This window comes from Mesoplodon densirostris, chromosome 4 (genome assembly GCF_025265405.1).
Source record: "Mesoplodon densirostris isolate mMesDen1 chromosome 4, mMesDen1 primary haplotype, whole genome shotgun sequence".
Classification (NCBI taxonomy): Eukaryota; Metazoa; Chordata; class Mammalia; order Artiodactyla; family Ziphiidae; genus Mesoplodon; species Mesoplodon densirostris.
Window position 1 is genome coordinate 154894214 of NC_082664.1, and position 23260 is coordinate 154917473.

Genomic DNA, 23260 nt, shown 5'->3' on the forward strand with positions numbered 1-23260 from the left:
TGCATGGGATGAAGTTTGATTGTTTAAAATTAATGGGTAACCTATACCTCTGATTTAAAAGCTCATGTTTATAAATTTGATTTAATGATGATATAAAATTCCATACATGTCCGCACTTGGAAACTAAATAAGCACAAATAAATTTTGGCCTCTCCAAAATTTTATAAAATATAAAAAAACATTTTGTATTTTTAGAAACTGAAAGATGTTTTGTGATGTTTTAATCATCATAAGATGGAAACAAATGATTCATTTTATCATAAAAAAAAACATACGTTAGTTTAGATGAATTGAACATAAGCATAGGCAAGAGTAGCTTCTCTTTTAAAGGTCTAAATGCTAAATTATAAGTAGCACATATGATGAATTCATCAATTTTTTGAAATACTTTGAAATAGTTGATTGCTTAGCACTTATATAAAACAAATATTTATAAAATATGTTTAAAGTCATGATGTTAGCCCGCATTTTACAGTTTTTAAATCAAGGAGCAAAAAGGTGAAGATTCATATGACAATGAAATCAGTAACAGAAATGAAATTTAAACTTTGAATCCCTAAGATTCCCAGTATGATTCATAACTCTTTGTCAGGTTATTTTTTAAAATGTCACCTGTATTTTAATATCCAATAAAAATACTCATTGTCAGGTTATTTTTTAAAATGTCACCTATATTTTAATATCCAATAAAAATAAGTTACATGTCATTTTTTTCTCTTTAATACAAATAAATTTTTCATATCTAATTTGGATAATTATAATATAGCATTAGAGTTTCATAAGTATTCTAAGTAATAGTTATAATTTAAAGACATATTTTTGAAATAAGTATGGATTTTATATTAGTCTCTGCCAGCATTATTGGCTAACATTATTGGTGTCATTGGGAGAGGTCAAATTAATTTTTTTGTTGACTGTTGGAAAAAGCAGTTGAAACTTTCTTTCCTGTCTTGAATAACTTTGATTTTGTGTTTCTAGAGGTAACCATGTTTGTGACTAGCATGATTAGACTAACATTGGATTGGTTGACTTAGTCCCATTCAAGTTAATGTTTCAGATTAGGGCATCAATTAATTACGTGTATTGCTTACTTTAGGGTCAAACCCCAGTTAGAAAATGTGACCTCTGACCTCTTGTGACATGTTTGGCATTGAAATTTGAGTTCTCCTGGAGTTCTTCCTGTCACTACAGACAGACATAAGCCCAAACTGTAAGTCTTCTTCATGTGTAGGTTGCCTTTGAAGTTGCAACTAGGTACACATTATTTATTTATTTGTTTATTTATTTATTACAGTTCAGTTTTATGAAACCCATGATTTCTAGGAACTATTTGTTAAGTTATAATTTTGTCTTTGTCAATTTCTATTCCCTCATAAGATTTATTGTAGAATAGGAAAATGGCCATTGCCTAAGTTACTTCTTTGAAAATAAAGTTAGTTTTAAAAAATTAGCAGTTAATGTTGTGCTGTATATGTACTTCCAAGAATTCGTCATTCTCATAACTACATTCTCATTTCAGTCTACATTGATTTATTCTTTCTTATATATCTTCTTATGGTAGCAGATTGGCAGGTACAGTTTACCACTGTTACCACTGTTATTTTATTTTACATAATAACAGCCTTACAGAAGAAGTAACTGATTCTGAAGAACCATAATCCACAGTTCTACAGTGAGTTTTTTCTAGTGACACTCGCCTTGGCTTGGATTGTTGTCTAGCTGTTTTCATGTTTCACATTTCTCTGCAGTTCTGTGATGGAAACATACAGACAAGGCACAGAAAAGTGTCAATAACCATTAAAGAATAAAACAATAGTACCAAATAATAGGAGAGGTATCACAGACAGAAGACAGCTCAACCCCATGAAAGTGGAATGTTTAATTAATAACATGATAGACCTTATTTGAGCGGGCAGTCACTGAGGGAGAGTCAGGGAGGCCTTATGGAGGGTATGGAATTGGTCAGGCCTTGGAAGCTGGATGGGATTTGGTGAGGCAGAGAGGGGAGTCAAAACAGAGGGACTGTAGAGTTTTGGGGAAAAGGGAATGAAAAGGCAGAGAGGCCCAGACTAGGAGGGTCTCTAATGCCAGCATTGAGATTTTAATCCTGTGGCTAGAGGGGAATGTAAATGTGTTTGGAGTATCCTAGACTGGATAGATTGAATGGTCCTCTTAAATGTCTGCTCTTCCCTACCTGGCCTGGGTTTTAGCCTTGTGTAATTTCCTGCCTTTGCAGTGGCAGCAGGTTCCTAATTGGGCCTCTGGTCTCCTGGTCTTGCTAGTCTGTTTTCCTCTTCCCATCATTGGTGTCAGAGATGTTTTTCAAAAACACCATCTTATCAAATGTTCCACAACTGAAAGCCTTCTTCTGTTGGCCGATGCTTTCCCCAATCCCTTGTGCAGGGTGTCAATACCTCGGCCTTCCTCATTTGCATCACCTCTTGCTGTTTCCTGCTCAAGAATGGCCTGTACTCCAGACGCACTGGGCTCTCGAGGGCCTCAGCTCTGCTGTGTTCCACACTTGGCTGGGATGCCGGTCCTCCTGGACTTGTCCACTAGACAGACTCCTTTTTCAAGACATATCTCCTAGGAAGTCATTTCTGACACCTTTAAGTTGACCTAAGCCTCACATTTTATCAGTTTTCTAGATTTTAGGTCTGATTATGTTCTTGATTTCCCCATTGTGCGTAAAGTGCAAATACTTGAACAAGGTGTTTGTGCTGAGCCTTTCACAGTCGGACCCTAACTTTCCTTCTTCCATGACCTGCCTCCCCCAGTTCAGAGCCCATCTGATGAGACTGTTCTCAGTTGCCTCAGAACCCTATTATTTTGATTCTTTATTTTGTATTTTTCCTTCATTAATGGACAGAGCATCCCCTTTCTTTTAAGATCCAACTCAAACATGATTTCCTTTGAGATATTGATTTATTCCTCACTATAACCAATCCCTTTACTCTTACTCTTTGCTCACATAGTAACATGTATAAAGCTGAATTTTTATTATTTGTTATAGCCTTTTATGATCTTTAAAAAATATTTCGGCTTCCTTTGCTGTTTGTGAGCATCTTGAGGGTAGGGCATGCATCTTTCCTACCTTTGGATCTTAGTATGAAGCATAGTAGCTAGGACAAGATGCTGAGAAAAGGTTTCTTAATTATAATAAATATTCAGTTGCATTAACTGAAGAAGTAGTTTCAAAGAAGATTATAATAATTGAGAACATCGAGTCATTATTTTGTGACAAGCACAATGCCCTATATGATTTCTCATTTAATTTTCACACTGGAACTCTGTGAGGTCTATTGTCATTAGCCTCATTTTGTTGATGAAGATGATGAAGCTTAGGCAGGTGAAATAAAATGCCTACAGCCACACAGGTTTTTGGCAGTAGAACTGAAATTTGAATATAGATCTAATGTCATAGTCCAAGCTCCTAACCATTAAATGTTTCCTTTTGATATTTAATGAATTTATATCTGTATCCTTGCAAACTTTGAAGTTTTAAAAACATTGTCATCTACTTGGTGTTTCCATATTATCTCATTTCAGCCTAACAGCAACTCTGACATTCATATTAGCCCCACTTTATGTGTAAAGAATATGAGGCTGTATGAATAAATTATTTGTCACAGGTTAAATGTCAGAATTAGGGAGAACCTAGTTCTTCAGAGTATAATCTAATTTTAAAAATAAATTCATTGATGATGCTGTTTAGGTTTGAAGTTTATTACTTTTTTGTTCAATGCAATTTTAAAATAAAATATTGGTTGTATACCTATCCATCTATAAAGCACCGAGCGGCAGATCATTATTATTACTTCTAATTTTTTTTTATTGTGGTAAAGTCTACAGAACATAAAATTTCCCATCTTAGCCATTTTTAAGAATGCAGCTCAGTGGTGTAATACACTCACATCGTGGTGCTGCTGTCACCACCACCCATCTCCATTGCTCTTTGCATCTTGCAAAACTGAAACTCATTACCTGTTAAACAGTAACTCCTCCTTCCCCCCAGACCCTAGCAGCCACTATTCTACTTTCTGTTCCTATGACTGTGACTACTCAAAGTACCTTATATAAATGGAATCACACAGTATTAGTCTTCTTGTGACTGGCTTATTTCATTTAATATCATGTCCTCATGTTCATCCATGTTGTAGCATATTGCAGAATTTTCTTCGTTTTTAATGATGAATAATATTCCATTGTATATATAGACCACCTTATGCTTATCCATTCACCCATCATTGAACACTTGGGTTGCTTCCATGTTTTAGCTATTGTGAACAATGCTGCTATGAACATAGGTGTACATATACCTCTTTGAGACTCTGCTTTCAATTCTTTTGGGTATGTACCCAGAAGTAGAATTGCTGGATCATATGATGATTCTATTTTTAATTTTGTGAGGAGCCACCATACTGTTTTCCACAGCAGCTGTACCATTTTACATTCCCACCAGCAGTGCACAAGAGTTCCAAATTTTCTGTGACCTAGTCAACACTTATAATTTTCTGTTTTGATAGTAGCCATCCTGATGGGTGTGAATGGTATCTTGTGTTTTGTTTTGTTTTGTTTTAATTGGAGTATAGTTGCTTTACAATGTTGTGTTAGTTTCTACTGTGCAGCAAAATGAATCAGCTATATATATACATATATCTTTTTTGGATTCCCTTCCCATTTCGTTTACCACAGTACATTAAGTAGCCTTGTTGTGTTTTGATTTACATTGCCCTAATGATGAGTGATGTTGAGCATTTTTTCATGTGCTTATTGGCCCTTTAAACATCTTCTTTGGAGAAATGTCCGTTCAGGTCCTTTGCCTGTTTTTTTTTTGTGTGTGTGATACGCAGGCCTCTCACTGTTGTGGCCTCTCCCGTTGTGGAGCACAGGCTCCGGACACGCAGGCTCAGTGGCCATGGCTCACGGGCCCAGCTGCTCCGCGGCATGTGGGATCTTCCCAGACCAGGGCACGAACCCGTGTCCCCTGCATTGGCAGGTGGACTCTCAACCACTGTGCCACCAGGGAAGACCCCTTTGCCCGTTTTTGAATCAGGTTTATATGTTGTTGAGTTTTAGGAGTTCTCTGTATGTTCTGGATAATAATTTCTCATCAGATATATGATTTTTGAATATTTTCTCCTTTTTGTGGGTTGCCTTTTAACTCTGTGGGTAATGTCTCTTGATGTACAAAATTTTAAAATTTTCATGAAGTCCAATTTGACTATATTTTCTTTTGTTGCCTGTGCCTTCGATGTCATATCCAAGAGATCATCACCAAATCTAGTGTTTTGAAGCTTTTGTCCTAAGTTTTCTTCCAAGAGTTTTATTGTTTTTGATCTTACATTTAGGTCTTTTATCCATTTTGAGTTTATTTTTGTATATTCTGTTAGGTGAAAGTCTGACATCATTCTTTTGCATTTTGATGTCCAGTTTTTACAGCACCATTTGTTGAAAAGAGTGTTCCCCACTGAGTAGTCTTGGCACCCTTGTCAAAAATCCTTTGGCAGTATATGCAAGGATTTTATTTCTGGGCTTTCCATTGTCTGTATGTCTGTCTTTATGCCAGTACCACACTGTTTGGATTACTGTAGCTTTGAAGTAGATTTTGAAATCAGGAAGTATGAGTCCTTCAATTTTTTCTTCTTCTTTCAAGATTGTTTTAGCTATTTGGGGTCCATTGAGATTCCATATGAATTTTCTGATTGGTTTTTGTATATCTGAAAAAGAGTCATTGGGATTTTGATAAGGATTGCATTGAATCTATAGATTGCTTTGGGTAATATTGGCATTTTAATAATACTAGTTCTTCCAATCCACAAACATGGGATGTGTTTCCATTTACAGTTGACCCTTGAACAACAAAGGTTTGAACTGTGCGGGTCCACTTATATACAGACATTTAAAAAATAAATATGTACTACAGTACTACATGATCTGCAGTTGGTTGAATCCATGGATGTGGAACCATAGATATGGAGGGCTGACTGTAAGGATATACATGGATTTTTGACTGTATGGGTGTAGGCGCACCCAACCCCCATGATGTTCAAGGGTCAGCTGTATTTATGTCTTTAATTTCTTTCAGCAGTGTTTTGTAGTTTTCATTGTATAAGTCTTTCACCTCATTGGTTAATTTAATTCCGAAGTATTTTACTCTTTTTGACACTGTTGTAAATGGAATTATTGTAATAATTTCCTTTTCAGGTAATGTCAAATACTGTGCTCATTTTACTTTTTCTTCTCCAATTTAGATTCCTTTTATATCTTTTTCTTGCCAAATTGCTCTGGCTAGAACTTCCAGTACTACGTTGACTAGAAGTGGTGAAAGCAGGCATCCTTATCTTGTTCCTCATCTTAGAGGAAAAGCTTTCAGTCTTTCACCTATTGAGTATGATGGTTGCTGGGGGGTTTTCATATATGGCTTTTATTATGGTGTAGTAGTTTCCTTCTGTACCCCATTTGCTGAGTGTTTTTTTATCATGAAGAGGTGCTGAGTGTTGTCAAATGCCTTATCTGCATCTATTGAGGTCATCATAGGATTTTTTGTCTTTCATTCTGTTAGCATGCTGTGTTAACGTTTGTTGATTTACATAGTTTGATCCATCCTTGTGTCTATAAAGCACCTAGTGGCAGAGCATTACTGTTAAAATTTTTTTAAACTTCTAAAAGTAACATAACCATATTGTAGGATACTTGCAGAAAAGTAAAAAGCAGAAAAATAATCACCTGTAATTTCCCTACTCCAGTTCCAGTAAGGGACCCATTTTGATGTATTTCTTTCTGGTCATTTTTCACATGCTTATTATTTTCTCAACATTGTTTAGCCTTTTTCCTTGTTGTTATATGGTTACCATAAATTATTATTAGTAATGGTTGCACAGTATTCCATCTGGTGAGACTGTTCTGTGCTGTTTTGGGAGGGAGGAGGGATGAGTAGTAAGATAAACATTTATTGTAAGGTTACATTACATTATCTTACCTTCAACTCAACTGCATGGATTGACACTATTAATTTTACTTAAGGATATGCCCACTGGGATACAGAGAGGTTAAATCACTTGTTCAGGGTCACGTAGCTAGTAAGTTGTAAAGCTGGTATTTGAACTGAGACCTGGTGACTTAAGAGGCCATGCTTTTTCCCCTTTACTTTTGTATTGCCTCCATATGTCATTTATTAAATTCTTACAACAACTCATAAGTGTTTTAATATTCAGTAATATAAGTAATGAAGGTGAAAGCTTAGAGGATAAACAGTGGGTGGTACAGGAACCATTGGTGTAGAGTGGGTTAGTGCTGGGCGCTGGGCTGATCGCTTTACATTCATTACCTTGTTCAGCTTTTATTACGACCCTGTGGGTACATATTATCATCATGCTGCCATTGGTTGGATAACTTGGGTGTTTTCCGTTTTTTCACTAGTCTCCTCATGCTTTGAACTATTTCCTTATGATGGATGCTCAGGTTGTCTCCATTTTTCCTCCACCTTGCACATAACCATGCATTGCTACAACTCTTCACAGCTACAAGTAACAGTTTAATTTTGACCTGCATGAGTAATTTGTTGATGTGTGTATCCGGGAACATTTTGACTATAGGAAATGCATCCACTTAATTTGACCAAGCTCTCAAGAGAGGACGCCCATCTACAGATTCATTAGTGCACAAGGACACAGTTTCTGCAAGCGTCTGCATATACTTGACGTTCAGTTGCATAAATTTTGTCACTCATATATTTTAATTTACATTTCTGTCTTTATTAGAGCACCAGTTCTTGGTGTTCTTATAAGGTTTTGGCCTTTCTTTTCTGTGGATGTCTGTTTTTGTACTTTGCCCATTTTCCCATTGGGGTTGTCTTTTTCTGTTGATTTGTAGAAGCTCTTGCTGTTAATTCTCCTATACACTTTATGCTTTGTAAATATTTTTTCTTATTCTGTTAATCTGTTTATTAATCTTTCCCAAAGTGTTCTTTGTTGAACAGAAATTTTAGATTTTGATATGATCAAATTCAATATTTTTTGCCTAATGTTTTGTGCTTTTGAAATTTTATTTAAGGAATCCTTCTTCTTAATTAGACCACAAGAATTAGGTCTTTATCTGTAGTTCTCTTTTTATGCGGTGGTAGAAAAGGATGCAGTTTTATTTTTCTCTCTATAGTGAGTCTGCCTGCTTCTTTAGAATTCGAACTTTAGAGTCAGTAACTCTTGGAGATGTTTTAGGGGCCCTTAGCACACCATATAGTTTACTCTTAAATATTTAGTCATGCCATTTTTTGTTTGCCCTTGGCCCCTGCAACCTCTTCCCACCAATAAGTAAGCTTTATAGGTAAGGATCTTTTTCTGTTTTGTGTATTGGTATATGCCAAGCACCAAAAGATAGTGACTGGCACATGACATTCACTCAGCAGCCTTCACGTTACTTGTGAATGTTGAGTGCATGTCTGCTCTTTTCCTGTAGCCAGTGTCCTTGCTACAGAAAGCTTGAAATATCTACTAGAACTAGACTGTTTCTGTTATCAGCTCTCCTATTAACTAGCTGTGTTTTCTCAGGGAAGTCAGTTTCCTTTCTTCATCTGCAAATTAATGCCCCTGTGTAACCACCATCTTAATCAAGATATAGAAAGTTGTCATCACCCCCAAAAGTTCCCTTGTCGTCCTTTATAGTCAGTTCATCTGTTCCCCAGCCCCAGGCAGTGATTGGCTTTTCTGTCACAGTGACTGATTATCTTTGCTTGTTCTAGAATTTTATATAAATGGAATCATATAGTATATTCTTTTTCGTGATTAGCTTCTCCTGGTCAGCATGTTTTGAGATTCATGTGCTACGTATATTGATAGTTTATTCCTTTTTTATTGCTAAGTAGTATTCCATCATATGGATATACCACAGGTTTTTTTTGTTCGTTTGTTTTACTTTTTGGTCACACCGCATGGCATGTGGGACCTTAGTTCCCTGACCAGGGTTTGAACCTGCGCCCCCTGCAGTGGAAGCGTGGAGTCTGGACTGCTAGGGAAGTACCTATGCTACAGTTTTTAAAATCCAGTCATCTGCTGAGGGCCATTCGGGATTATGATAAAAGCTACAATCTGTTTTTGTGTACTGGTGTAGATGATGTATGTTTGGATAAATACCTAAGAGTAGAATACCTGTAACTGGGGCCATAAAAAAGGATGGATGGTGGATGGTTTTTAATTTGTGTATGTATATTATATTTATATGTGTATCAAATAAATATAAACAGCATGTTTTATAGAACTTCATTTGTTCCAAAAATATTTGGGGGACAATTAGAAAAAGAATTAAGTAGCGTAAATAGAGTAAGGTAGTACGTATCAGAAGGGGACGGGAAGGGTGAAGAAAAGAGAAATGAGCATTGATCTGAATGACCTAATCAACCATTACAGTAGTATAACTCTCTCTCCTGTATGTATATACATCTATATATTTTAAAATCTTGTCCATTTATATCTTTAATATTACACCATGAACATTTTCTCACACTGTTGTGTTTTTTAAAACAATAACTTTATTAGGTGCATTTTGCTCTATTGGGTGAATATGTAACTTATTTTATATCCATAATTTATTTTACTGTTATGGACACTTGGATCCTTTTTTTTCCCTATAAAATTTCAGGTGTGAGGAACATTTTTCTACATAAATCCCATATCTCATACAGATTGTTTCCATAGAAGTAGAATTACTGGGTCCAATGATACGGCCATCTATAAGGTGTTGAGAGAAAGTGCTTTCCAGACAGTGTTTTTAGCAAAGCTGTGTTGAGAGTGGCTGTCTTAATGCATTTTTACCAGCTCTGAGAATAATTTTAAGTATCTTGCTCACTTGACAGGTGAAATAGTTTTCTTACTGTTATAGTTTTGCATTTTAAGAATACAGGCTCTTTGTCATATTTGTAATAAAATATTCCATTTTATTGTTTGCTTTTTTTAAAATTTTTATTTATTTATTTATTTATTTATGGCTGAGTTGGGTCCTCATTGCTGCGCACGGGCTTTTCTCTAGTTGTGGTGAGCGGGGGCCACTCCTTGTTGCGGTGCGCGGGCTTCTCATTGTGGTGGCCTCTCCCGCTGTGGAACATGGGCTCTAGGTGCATGGGCTTCAGTAGTTGTAGTTCGTGGGCTCTAGAGTGCGGCTCAGCAGCTGCAGTGCACCGGCTTAGTTGCTCCGTGGCATGTGGTATCTTCCTGGACCCAGGCTTGAACCCATGTCCCCTGCATTGGCAGGCGGACTCCCAACCACTGCGTCACCAGGGAAGCCCCTGTTTGCTTTTCATTTGCAGAATGGAAGTCAGTGGTGGTTGCTCCAGAGGCTAGAAAAAAAAAATGGATTTGTGATGTTTATGTTATGGAGAAATTTCACATTTCTTATCTAGTCAGATATTTTGGATCTTCTCCTCTGTTATGTCCATAGCTTTTATACTCAGAATGTCCGTTAACATCATGAGATTAGATCGATCTTCACTTAAAATTTTATCTCAAATGTGATGTTTTCAGTTGAGTCTTTTTTCAGCCCCTGAGCCAGTTCAGTGAGGCCAGTTGGGAGCCGTTAGGTACAGAAATTATGGGGCAGTACTGATTTTATCCAGATCATCCAGAGTACACTTAAAATAAATTTGCTATATTGCCATCAAAATGAAGGCCTCTAGCCTTCATGATAGTGTGAAGGTGTAAGTAAGGCAGTGGTCCCCAAACTTTTTGGCACCAGGGACTGGTTTTGTGAAAGACAGTTTTTCCACGGACCGGGGGTTGGGGGGAGGTGGTTCAGGCAGTAATGGGAGCGGTGGGAAGCGGTGGGGAGCGATGGGGAGCGGCACATGAAGCTTCTTCGCTCACTTGCCCGCTGCTCACCTCCTGCTGTGTGGCCCGGTTTGTAACAGGCCTCGGCCTGGGGGTTGGGGACCCCTGAGGTAAGGGTCAGGAGGACAATACTAGGCGTTCCTTATATTTTTTAATTAACAGAAAACATACCAGTGCATTTTTTGGTGGTTCCTTCTTCTGCAGGGTATGATCATAGTGATATTGTTTTCATTAGTGTGCCCATCTCTCAATATACTCATTTCAAACTGCATGACACAAGTTTCTGAGATGGAATCATTATTAGAAGGGTTAAAGATAGATAATTAATTTTAGGAAATTATGATTCATAAGACTTCTTTTGTAAAAATGTTAAATTAGCAATGGCTGTTACCATCAACTATATTTTTTTGTCTTGGAACATGCAGAATTATCTCAGGGGAGATGAAATAACCCTGGGTTCCGCAGCCTTTTGCTTGGGCACACTTCAGTGCTCAACACCTGTTGGAAAGTAGCATCCTAGGAGAGACATTGGGAGGAAAATTATTGGAAAGAAAATGGATAGGATGGGAGAAAATTAAAAAGCTGTTGAAAAAGTTCAGAGAAATTGACTATGTAATATTTAAATTGTAGACATTTACATACTATTTCATGATTTATATTAAGTGAAATTAAAATAGGAGACTAGATGGCCATTCTAAATGCATCTCAAACCCAAACTGCTCTTTTTGTCTCTTTATTTGAAGATCAGTCCTTGTGATGGATATGTGGCATGTAAGAAAATGAGAGACCTGGAGTGACCTTAACCTGAATTATTAGCATAAGTATTTTCACAGGCACTAAACCTTCCTGAGTACTTGATGATCTAAGAAAAGGAAAAATGGGTTGGGACCCTTTGTTATATTTAAGGTATTGTTTGAGTCACTCAGTCATTCAGAATATATTTATAATTACCTTGGATAGTCTTAAGGCTTATCCAGTATGCTTAGCCTATAATACTGAGTAAGATGATGTTACTCCTCATTTGTGTAACATCTGCAGCACTCTGGTTCTGTTCTACTTTTTGAGAAAAACAGGTGAGAAAAAGTAAGGAATTCCTCAAGTTTAGGCATTGCTCTGAACTAAGGAAGTCGAGCCCAACATGCTGTCACTAAGAGAAAGGAAAGTTCTCTTTTATTGTGCCTTCATCCATGCTCTACTGCTGTTTGAGTGCACAGTGGCTAAGAAGACCCATTTGTGTGGTGAAATTCAGTGGATTAAAATGTATCAAGGAGGGCTTCCCTGGTGGCGCAGTGGTTGAGAGTCCGCCTGCCGATGCAGGGGACACGGGTTCGTGCCCCGATCCCGGAAGATCCCACATGCCGCGGAGCGGCTGGGCCCGCGAGCCATGGCCGCGGAGCCTGTGTGTCCGGAGCCTGTGCTCCGCAACGGGAGAGGCCACAGCAGTGAGAGGCCCGCGTACAGCAAAAAAAAAAAAAAAAAAAAAAAAAAATGTATCAAGGAATAATAAAGTATAATGCGTTTCTTGTTAAAACAAAACAGCAAACTGGGACTGGAAAGGAATTTTCTTAATAAAAGCTACCAATATCCTTTAGCAACCATCATATTTATATTTATCACTTTATATTGATAAAATATATCTAATAGTAACCTTCAGCAAGTGTGTTTAATGATGAAAGTGTGTTATATGAATCCTTTGCAAGATCTGAAACAAGGATATCCATATTAATACTACCTAAGGGTACATTGTACTGGAAGTCCTAATTAGCACACTAAGAAAAGACAAGTTTAGTAGACGTACTTAGACAAACCTAAAACTAATAAGGGTTTAGCAGGGTTTCCCAACCTTGGTGTACCAGCAACCACCAACCAGAAAATATTAAATAAAACCCTCTTTTCAAAAGAAACAAAAAACATGCAGTACCTAGGAAAAACCCAAAAGATGTGCAAGAGTTTTATGGGGAAAAATTATAAGACCTTACTAAGGACATAGAAAAAGCTATAAATAAATGAACAATTATGCAGAGTTCATCAGTGAAAGTTAACATTACTTAATATTGTAATGGTATTTATTCTCCTCTAATCTAAATCACAGCAGTGTTTTTCATGGATCTTGCCGATTGACTTTAAAATTATTATGGATGAATAAAGGACAGAAGAGCTAAGATGAGTTTAGAAAGGAAGGAGGGGACCTGCCCAAGATTGGCAAGCTTGTGTGGGAGAAAGGAGCTTTCGTACATTTGGATGGATGGTAGATGGTGGCTACTTTTCTGTAAAAATAGTCTTCAGCCAATAGGTACATGAACAAAAATCAAAAGGGAGTACTGTTTAAAAAAAAAAAGTCTTCCTCCTACCCCTGCCTGCTGAACCAATGTTCTTGGAAGTAATGTCTTTTACAGTTCCTGGAATATACCTCTAGAACTCTTATACAGAGATAATTATATAATGTTTTTGAGAAATTGTACCATTTTATACCATGATTTTTTTTCACTGACTTTTTTTAAATTGAGGTATAAGTGACAAATAACATTGTATTAGTTTTAGGTATACAAGATAATGATTCAATATTTGTGTGTATTGCAAAATGATCACCGTAAGTCTAGTTAACATTCATCACCACACAGTTACAAAAAACTTTTTTCTTGTGATGAGGAATTTTAAGATCTATTCTCTTAGCAACTTTCAAATATGCAGTACAATAGTATTAATTATAGTCACTATGATGTACACTACATCTCCATGAGTTATTTATCTAATAACTGGAAGTTTGTACCTTTTGACCATGGTCACCCGTTTTGCCCACTCCCCTCCCCACTTCCCACCTCTGGCAACCACCAGTCTGTTCTCTGTATCAAATGAGCTTTTTTTTTTTTGGTTTGTTTCACATATAAGTGAGATCATATGGTATTTGTCTTTCCATGTCTGACTTATTTCACTTAGCATGATGCCTTCAGTATCCATCTGTGTTGTCACAAAAGGCAAGATTTATTTCCTTTTTTGTGGCTAATATTCCATTATATATCTGTATCTCACATTTTCTTTATTCATTCGTCTGTCCATGGACACTTAGGTTGTTTCCATGTCTTGTCTCTTGTAAATATCTTGGCTATTGTAAATAATGCTTCAGGGAACATGGGGGTGCAGATGTGTTTTCATTTTCTTCAGATAAATACCCAGAAATAGAATTGCTGGATCATATGGTAGTTCTATTTTAAATTTTTTGAGGAATCTCCATTTCTTTTCTATAGTGGCTAAAGCAATTTACATTCCCACTAACACCGTACAAAGGTTCCCTTTTCTCCACATCCTCACCAACACTTGTTATCTCTTGTCTTTTTGATGATGGCCATTCTAATAGGTGTGAAGTGATATCTCATTGTGATTTTTGATTTGCATTTCCCTGATGATTAGTGATGTTGAGCATCTTTTCATATACCTGTTGGCCATCTGTATGTCTTCTTTGGAGTGTCTATTCAGGTCCTCTGCCTGGTTTTTAGTTGGGTTGTTTTTTGCTATTGAATTGTATGAATTCTTTATATATTTTGGATATTATCCCTTATACCATGATTTTTTAAATACAATATATCTTAGAACTTATGTCATCTTAATGTCTGTAACACTGCTTCATTTCTTTTAATGATTATATAATAACCCTTGGCATGTTATATTATAAATTAGCCAGGTCCCTAAGATGTATGTTTAGATGTTTCTCATCTCTTCTTGCTGTCAAAAATGCTAAAATGAATTTCCTCCCTTGGGTATTATTTCACACGCATCTGTGTCTATAGGATGAATATCTAGAAGCAGAATTGCTGAGAAGTTCTTGTTTAATCCTCTACAGAACTTTAGAATCAACTTGCCTAGTTTGTGGTGGTGTTCAGTTAAATTATCTTAGAGGCAATTTGGATTTTGTTGTTTTTCATCTAAATATCGAGCATGACTTTCCATTTGCTCTTTTTTTATATCAGTAGCTTTTCAAAAATTTCTTCATATAGATCTTGTCCTTTCTTCTGTTACTAAGTATTTTATTTTTCTTATTGCTGTAGTAAATAATTGGGGTCTTGTCTTATTTTAAATCTCCTAAATTTTTTTGTTATGTATGTGTATATGAATGCTATTAATTTTAGTATATTAGTTTGTACCCAAACAAATAATTGAGTAAATTCTTTGATTTAAAATAGCACACTAGCTGATTTTCTTGGTTTTTATAAGTATGTATTATGCAAATAATGATCATTTTAACTCCTTACCAACTTTTATACCCTATTTCTTTCTCTATTTCAGCTATTTCAGTTGGTTATTACCTTTGGCAGAGTGTCAAAGACATTTTTGAATATTCCTGATTAGGTTAAGGAAGTGCTTTTTCATTCCCATTTTGTTAGGGGCTAGATGTTGAATTTTACTAAATAATTTTCAACATGTTTAGAAATTTTGTGATTTTTCACTTTTGATCTATTAATGGGATGAATTATATTTCTAGATTTCTTAATAATAAATCTTCCTAGAAATCCTGGAATTAAATACCCAGTTATGGTACATTCTTTTGATATTTGAATATATTAATATATTAACATTAATTTATGTTAATATTTAATATTAGACTGTATATTCAAATATTTTATTTAAGATTTTTATACCAATATTCCTATGGGACACTAGTTTTCTTTTTCTATGCAATTTTTGTGGGGTTTTGTTACAATTATTATGTTAGATTCCTTGCTTTCCTTCTTTATTATGTCCTGGAAGAGTCTAAATTGCATTGGAGTTACCTGATCACTAAAAGTTTGATAGAATTACCTTGTGAATATGTCCCTACCTGGTGTTATTCTGGACAGGTTATTTGCCAACTTCCTCTGTTTATTTCTTTGGAAACATTGGCCTTTTTAAGTATTTTCTTTTTTTCTGGTCAACTTTTGGTCATTTATATTTTCCTAGAATATCGTAGTGATTATATCTTCGCACAGAAATGAACAAAGTAGTTGCTTATGACTGTTTTAATTTCCCTTTTATATATGGCTTTGTCTCTGTAGACATTTCTTAGTTTGTATGTTTTTGTGCTTTGTGTCTTCATTCTTGATTAGATTAGCTAATGATGTCTTCATTTTATTTTTCACTGAGAAGGAGCTCTTGGATTAATATTGTTCTACAATTTTTGTGGTTTTTCTTCACTAGCACTGCTTTAGCTTTTTAATTATTGTTTTTAGATTTTTTGCAGTTTCCAGGTAACCTTTTGAATCAGTAGTTTATGAGAGTTTTCTTTCGTTATTTTATTTTATTTTATTTATTTTTTGTTTTTTGCGGTATGCGGGCCTCTCACCGCTGTGGCCTCCCCCGCTGCGGAGCACAGGCTCCGGACGCGCAGGCTCCGGACGCGCAGGCTCAGCGGCCATGGCTCACGGGCCCAGCCGCTCCGCGGCATATGGGATCCTCCCAGACCGGGGCACGAACCCGTATCCCCTGCATCGGCAGGCGGACTCTCAACCACTTGCGCCACCAGGGAGGCCCTTTCTTTCGTTATTAATGTCTGGTTTAAGTTCACTGCAACTAGGAAATGTCTGTATCACTTTTGGAATCTATTAAGGTCATTTTTTTTTGGCTGCGTTGGGTCTTTGCTGCTGCGTGCAGACTTTCTCTAGTTGCAGCGAGCAGGGGCTACTCTTCGTTGCGGTGCGTGGGCTTCTCATTGTGGTGGCTTCTCGTTGCGGAGCATGGGCTCTAGGTGCGCGGGCTCAGTAGTTGTGGCTTGTGGGCTCAGTAGTTGTGGCACATAGGTTTAGTTGCTCCATGGCATGTGGGATCTTCCCGGACCAGGGATCGAACCGGTGTCCCCTGCATTGGCAGGCGGATTCTTAACCACTGTGCCACCAGGGAGGTCCCAAGGTCATTTTTATGTCTGACTTCATGCTCAATTTTATTTATTTATTTATTTATTTATTTTTAATTTTTTTTGCGGTACGCAGGCCTCTCACTGTTGTGGCCTCTCCCGTTGCGGAGCACAGGCTCCGGACGCGCAGGCTCAGCGGCCGTTGCTCACGGGCCCAGCCGCTCCACGGCATGTGGGACCTTCCCAGACTGGGGCACGAACTCGTGTCCCCTGCATCGGCAGGCGGACTCTCAACCACTGCGCCACCAGGGAAGCCCTCCTTTATTTCTTATAGTTTTTGTTTTATAACTACCTATGCCCTCTTTGTCTTTTTTTTTTTTTTTTTTTTTTTTTCTTTTTGCGGTATGTGGGCCTCTCACTGTTGTGGCCTCTCCCGTTGCGGAGCACAGGCTCCGGATGCGCAGGCCCAGCGGCCATGGCTCATGGGCCCAGCCGCTCCGCGGCATATGGGATCCTCCCAGACCGGGGCACGAACCCGCATCCCCTGCATCGGCAGGCGGACTCTTAACCACTTGCGCCACCAGGGAGGCCCCTCTTTGTCTTTTTTAAAAATGATTTTTGCCCTGATTTCCGAAACTTATCCGTTGCAGTATTGATCCCTGTTTCATTTGGATTGCATTTTTATGATATGCCTTTGCCCATTCTTTTTCAGTCTAAGTCACTTTAAGTTTGTTTCTTGTAGATAGTATATTTTTTGTTTTGTGATCCAATATGTCTTTTTCTCTTTAATTGTTGAGTTTAGCCAATTTGTATATATTAGAAAGACAAACTTGTTTGGTTTTGGTCCTCTCATGTTTAATATCCTTTCTTTTGTTAGTTTTTGTCTTTGCTACATAATGTGTTTTTTATGAGTTTCTTCAGATAACTTAGAAATTTTGTTTTTTTTGTTCAAAGAGTACCTTTATAAACTTAAATGCAGTGGTGTGCTTAATTCCTAAGAGAATTTCTGTTGGCTCCCTGTTATGAACAGTGAGGAAATTAGTACATTTTCACTTTTGCCCATTTCCCTTCCCCATATTCCAAACTTCAGTTGATTATTTCCATTGGTGTTGACCTTTATATATCAAAATATATTTATACCTCTACTGCATGATTTGTCTCCCTTGACTCACAGTCAGTAAAGTTGACAAATCAGTCTGTGTGGACTGACTCCACCTTGTCTTCTCCTCCCCCTTCTCCTACTACAGTGGGGCTGCGACTCCCCACGTCACTTCCTTCTTACCCTCCAGTTAACTTTAAATAGTGCTATTTTCTCTGCCAATGCAGTTATCTCCTAAACAGAAAACAGTTCTCTTCCACGAACTGAAGACACAGAAGGCTCTGTGGTCCCTCTGCCACGGTTTACTCCTTGTCTTGCTTGATATTCATCCCCTGAGTTTAGAAGTTTCTTCAGGGATGAGTTCTTGCTTTTTTTTTTTTTTTTTTAAATTTTTGGGCCACACCGAGCAGCATATGGGATCTTATTTCCCCGACCAGGGATCGAGTCCACAACCCCTGCGTTGGAAGTGTGGAGTCTTAACCACTGGACTGCCAGGGATGTCCCAAGTTCTTGCATTTTTTTTTTTTTTTTTTTTTTTCCTTTTGCGGTATGCGGGCCTCTCACTGTTGTGGCCTCCCCCGTCGCGGAGCACAGGCTCCGGACGCGCAGGCTCCGGACGCGCAGGCTCAGCGGCCATGGCTCACGGGCCCAGCCGCTCCGCGGCATATGGGATCCTCCCAGACCGGGGCACGAACCCGTATCCCCTGCATTGGCAGGCGGACTCTCAACCACTTGCGCCACCAGGGAGGCCCTCTTGCATTTTTTAAAAATTAATTATATTTATTTTTGGCTGCATTGGGTCTTTGTTGCTGCACATGAGCTTTCTCTAGTTGCAGTTGAGCGGGGGCTACTCTTCGTTGTGGTGCGCAGGCTTCTAATTGAGGTGGCTTCTCTTGTTACAGAGCACTGGCTCTAGGGCCTGTGGGCTTCAGTAGTTGTGGCACACGGGCTCAGTAGTTGTGGCTCGCGGGCTCTAGAGTGCAGGCTCAGTAGTTTTGGCACGCGGGCTTAGTTACTCCGTGGTATGTGGGATCTTCCTGGACCAGGACTCGAACCTGTGTCTCCTGCATTGGCAGAAGGATTCTTTTTTTTTTTTTTTTTTTGCGGTACGCGGGCCTCTCACCACTGTGGCCTCTCCCGTTGCGGAGCACGGGCTCCAGACGCGCAGGCTCAGCGGCCATGGCTCACGGGCCCAGCCGCTCCGCGGCACGTGGGATCCTCCTGGACCGGGGCATGAACCCGTGTCCCCTGCATTGGCAGACGGACTCCCAACCACTGCGCCACCAGGGAAGCCCGGCAGAAGGATTCTTAACCACTGCGCCACCAGGAAGCCCTTGCATTTTGAAAATGATTTGTTTTGACTGCTTTGATACTTAAATGACAGATTAACTGGATACAGAATCCTTGTGTCGTACTTAATTTTCTTGCAGACCCTTGGGCACTTCTGCTCTGTCTTCCAGCACAGAATGTTTCTCTGGAGAGACTGAGGCCAGCCTGGTTTGTCTCATAGTATGTTTTTGTGTCGGGCTACCCTAGTTTACTGGTAGAGGGTGTTGGGATTTGATTGGAGGGGAATGGAAAATGGCACAAATTCAACTGTAGCTGTAACATTTTATTTCCTTAAAAAACAAAATGATATGAAGCAAATATGCCATGAGTTCAGTATGATTGCTGAGTACAAGAGATTCTGCAATATTATTCTCTGTGGTACAGGGTGTGTTTGAAATAAAATTTTTTAATTAAAAAATATGCCATGTTACTATAAATCAGAGAGAGCTTGTATTTAGTGATCGAGTTCAAAATATATTTAATTGAAAATCACATTTTTGCCTTATTGATCACAGCATTCATTCTTGTTTTCTTTATATGTTGACAACCACTCGTGTAATTTCTGTATTTTCTTTAGTGTCATTCCCTAAGTTTTGAGTAAAAGTACTTTATATTCTAACATCTTGAAGATTATAAAATTCTAGACTTAGAATCTGTAGAGTGGAGGTTAGTGGCAATTGCTCCAGAGGCTAGAACTAAATGGGATGTTTGACTAAAATCTGTTAAATGATTTATATATGCTAGTTTGGGACTATTTTGAACACATATTCCTCTAAATATACAAAGTAGACTTAAGGTTTAAAATATCGTGATAATTGAAAGAGTTAAGTATTGAGGACTGGCTTTTCTCTCTTTCTGCAGGGCTCTGATAAGTATGTCACAATAAAAGAGAAATCACCTCTATTTTCTTATTTTTATCCATTTTTATTTTTTAGTACTAAGGGATTTTAAATTTGTTTTTCCTCTGTATTCAGGTACATGTCTCGAGTCCACGGTATGCATCCAAAAGAGACCACTCGTCAGCTGAGCTTGGCTGTGAAAGATGGTCTTATTGTGGAAACGCTAACAGTGGGCTGTAAAGGTTCAAAAGCTGGTATCGAACAGGAAGGATATTGGTTGCCAGGCGATGAGATTGTAAGTTTTTTTTATTTTATAAATCTGGAACGTTATTTGAATATAACCCATAGAAATTTATTTTCAGAAGTTTAGTAATATTCACTTCCACAGTTTTTATTAACATTAAGGACCTGCATTGGTAGGATGGATACTTTCCTTCCTGATTCTTTAGGAGAAAACTTGGAGCCTGCTTTTTCTGTCTAGATTACCTTGAATCTGAAAAATAAAACAAAGGAAAGCCCTTTTAATGTACGCACAATTTAATGGTATTCCTAAGCATTTTCTTCAGTAAATATTAGTAAAAAATGTTTTGATGAGGATAATGTTGATGCCATCTAGACAGATTTGAAAGGGATATATACTTTTTTACTTAGGGGCACATATAGAAGTACATTTTTTTATTTTATTTTATTTTTTTTCTTTTTGCGGTATGCGGGCCTCTCACTGTTGTGGCCTCTCCCGCTGCGGAGCACAGGCTCCGGACGCGCAGTCCCAGCGGCCATGGCTCACGGGCCCAGCCGCTCCGCGGCATATGGGATCCTCCCAGATCGGGGCACGAACCCGTATCCCCTGCATCGGCAGGCGGACTCTCAACCACTGCGCCACCAGGGAGGCCCAGAAGTACATTTTTTTAATGTAAAGATTGGTTTCATGTGTACTATTTCTGTCTTCCTACCTTATTTGCTTTTGATTTTTCTAATACCTTCATGAAAAGTCTGTTTTTGGAAAGGGAAGCTTTCAAATATAATAAACATTAATTTTTTAGTTCTGAACGGAATAGATTTAGTAATTAGATACATTGAGAGTTTTATCATAAATTCTCTAAAACCTAAAATTATAAAAATGACACAAAATCTTAAAATTGGTTATTTGTGGAAACACTTCTGCAAAACATTGTCTTTCCCTTTCTGGCTCTTGGCATTTGAGCCAACACACAGACACCCACCTGTCAGGTCTGAGAGCAATAAACTAAGAACACTTTTCTGTGGGGAGCTGGTCCATAGAGGCAGCTATCAGTTATATCTTAGAGAAGCTGTTAGTGTTTTACACTGTTCTTGTCAATTTAATATGTGCCCTGAAAGTTTCTGGAAAGAAAATTCACGTTTTACACAAACAGAAAACATGGAAGAAAAAAATGTTTAATTTCATTGCTATCACTTGATTTGTGCACTAGAAGTGTTCTTGAAAACTTAGGTGAAAATGTTTATACCAGTATAATTCTTCTGTAAGCTGATTCTTCTTTACCTTACAGAAAAGTAAAGCTTTTTGCCAATAAAGAAACTTTGGGTGCCAGGCCATAATAATAATAATAATAATAATGTCAAGTGACATAAATCTATGTACAGCAGACATTTGAAGGAGGGCCATGGTTAGTTGATAGCTTATTATACACTCAAAATAATCTAGATAATATAAAATTTCTAGTCCCAAAACACTTAGCCATGTACAGATTTAGTACAGAAGGGTATATTGATACTGGGTTGGCCAAAAAGTTTGTTTAGATTTTTCCATAACATGTTACAGAAAAACCCAAACAAACTTTTTGGCCAAGCCAGTAATTTCTGAGATTTATATAGTAAGTAACCAATAGTAAATGCAACTTAATCCACAGGACTTTGGTTTGTGGATCATGTGTACATTTATTCATAAAAGTGATTTTATTTCTCCTTTTTATTTATTTATTTATTTTTATTTTTTTGCGGTACGTGGGCCTCTCACTGTTGTGGCCTCTCCCATTGCGGAGCACAGGCTCTGGACGCGCAGGCTCAGTGGCCATGGCTCACGGGCCCAGCCGCTCGGCGGCATGTGGGATCTTCCCAGACCGGGGCACGAACCCGTGTCCCCTGCATCGGCAGGCGGACTCTCAACCACTGCGCTACCAGGGAAGCCCCTATTTCTCCTTTTTAGATTTGTCCTTTTCCATGTGCTTTTTTCCCCCTTCAAGTTGAGGGTTTTTTATTCAGTTTAATTCAACAAGCAGTTAATGAGTTGTATGTTCATGACTACATTAGGTTCTGTATTCTACTTTTATTTTTACATGTTCTTACTGCATATATTTTTATAGCATCATCCTTTTTCTTTTTTCTAGATGAAATCTTACATGTAAATCAAACAGATTTTATTCTGGTTGATTCTTATTCACAAGCATTTTTATACCAAGTATGCGTATATGATTTAAGTGTAACTAAGTATATAAAAATTATACCTCGTTTATGAAATATGCAACTATTAAAAATACATAGGCAATGTAGTGTAGTTGAAAGAGGTAAGGTCATATATGTTACAATTGATGGGGGTTTCAATTCCATCTCAAATATTTTTTTTATTAATTTATTTATTTTTGGCTGCATTGGGTCTTCATTGCTGCCCGTGGGCTTTCTCTAATTGTGGTGAGTGGAGGCTACTCTTTGTTGCGATGCACGGGCTTCTCATTGCGGTGGCTTCTCTTGTTGCGGAGCACGGGCTCTAGGCTCACGGGCTTCAGTAGTAGGGGCTCACGGGCTTGGTTGCTCCGCGGCATGTGGGATCTTCCCGGCCCAGGGCTCAAACCTGTGTCCCCTGCATTGGCAGGCAGATTCTTAACCACTGTGCCACCAGGGAAGCCCCTCAAATATTTTTTTAGTTGTGTGACCTTGAGGAAATTTCTTAACCTCTGATGCTCATTCCTCACCTGTAACAGGGACATAATATAGCTTTCATTTGATTGTTTTGAGGATTAACGAGATTATCTGTAGAAAGCATATAACTATGTACTCAAAGCAAGTTTTTGACCAGTGAATAAGTATGTTTAAAACAAGAAGTGCCTATATATAGTGTAGCAAAAGCACACAAATTTCTTACTAAACAGCAAGCAAAAATTCCCATCACGTTTTTTTTTTTACTTTTAACCTGTAACCTCAAACACAAGATTTGTTAAGAGATTTTCCCTTAGGATGATGGATCTATATTTAAGGCGTAGATATAAAATGATGAAACTAATTATATGTGTATCTCATGGCTATGGCCGGTGGACCACCTGGCGACCCTGGGGCTGTCTGTGTGCTATGGTTTTCATGCCCTTAGAATACTCTAGAAGGA

General features: G+C 38.0%; 1 protein-coding gene across 14 annotated transcripts in view; it reads left to right on the top strand.

Annotated features, from left to right (window-relative positions):
* ZMYND11 (zinc finger MYND-type containing 11) overlaps positions 1-23260 on the top strand; it is a 144088-nt gene that overhangs the window by 73549 nt on the left and 47279 nt on the right. For 13 of the 14 annotated variants that reach the window (XM_060097528.1, XM_060097526.1, XM_060097537.1 and 10 more), the window contains exon 3: positions 20041-20200. In XM_060097528.1, coding sequence (XP_059953511.1) covers positions 20041-20200 — 160 coding nt within the window. Of the gene's footprint in view, positions 1-1096; positions 1211-20040; positions 20201-23260 lie in introns of all 14 variants that reach the window. The other variant, XM_060097535.1, reaches the window with a different exon arrangement.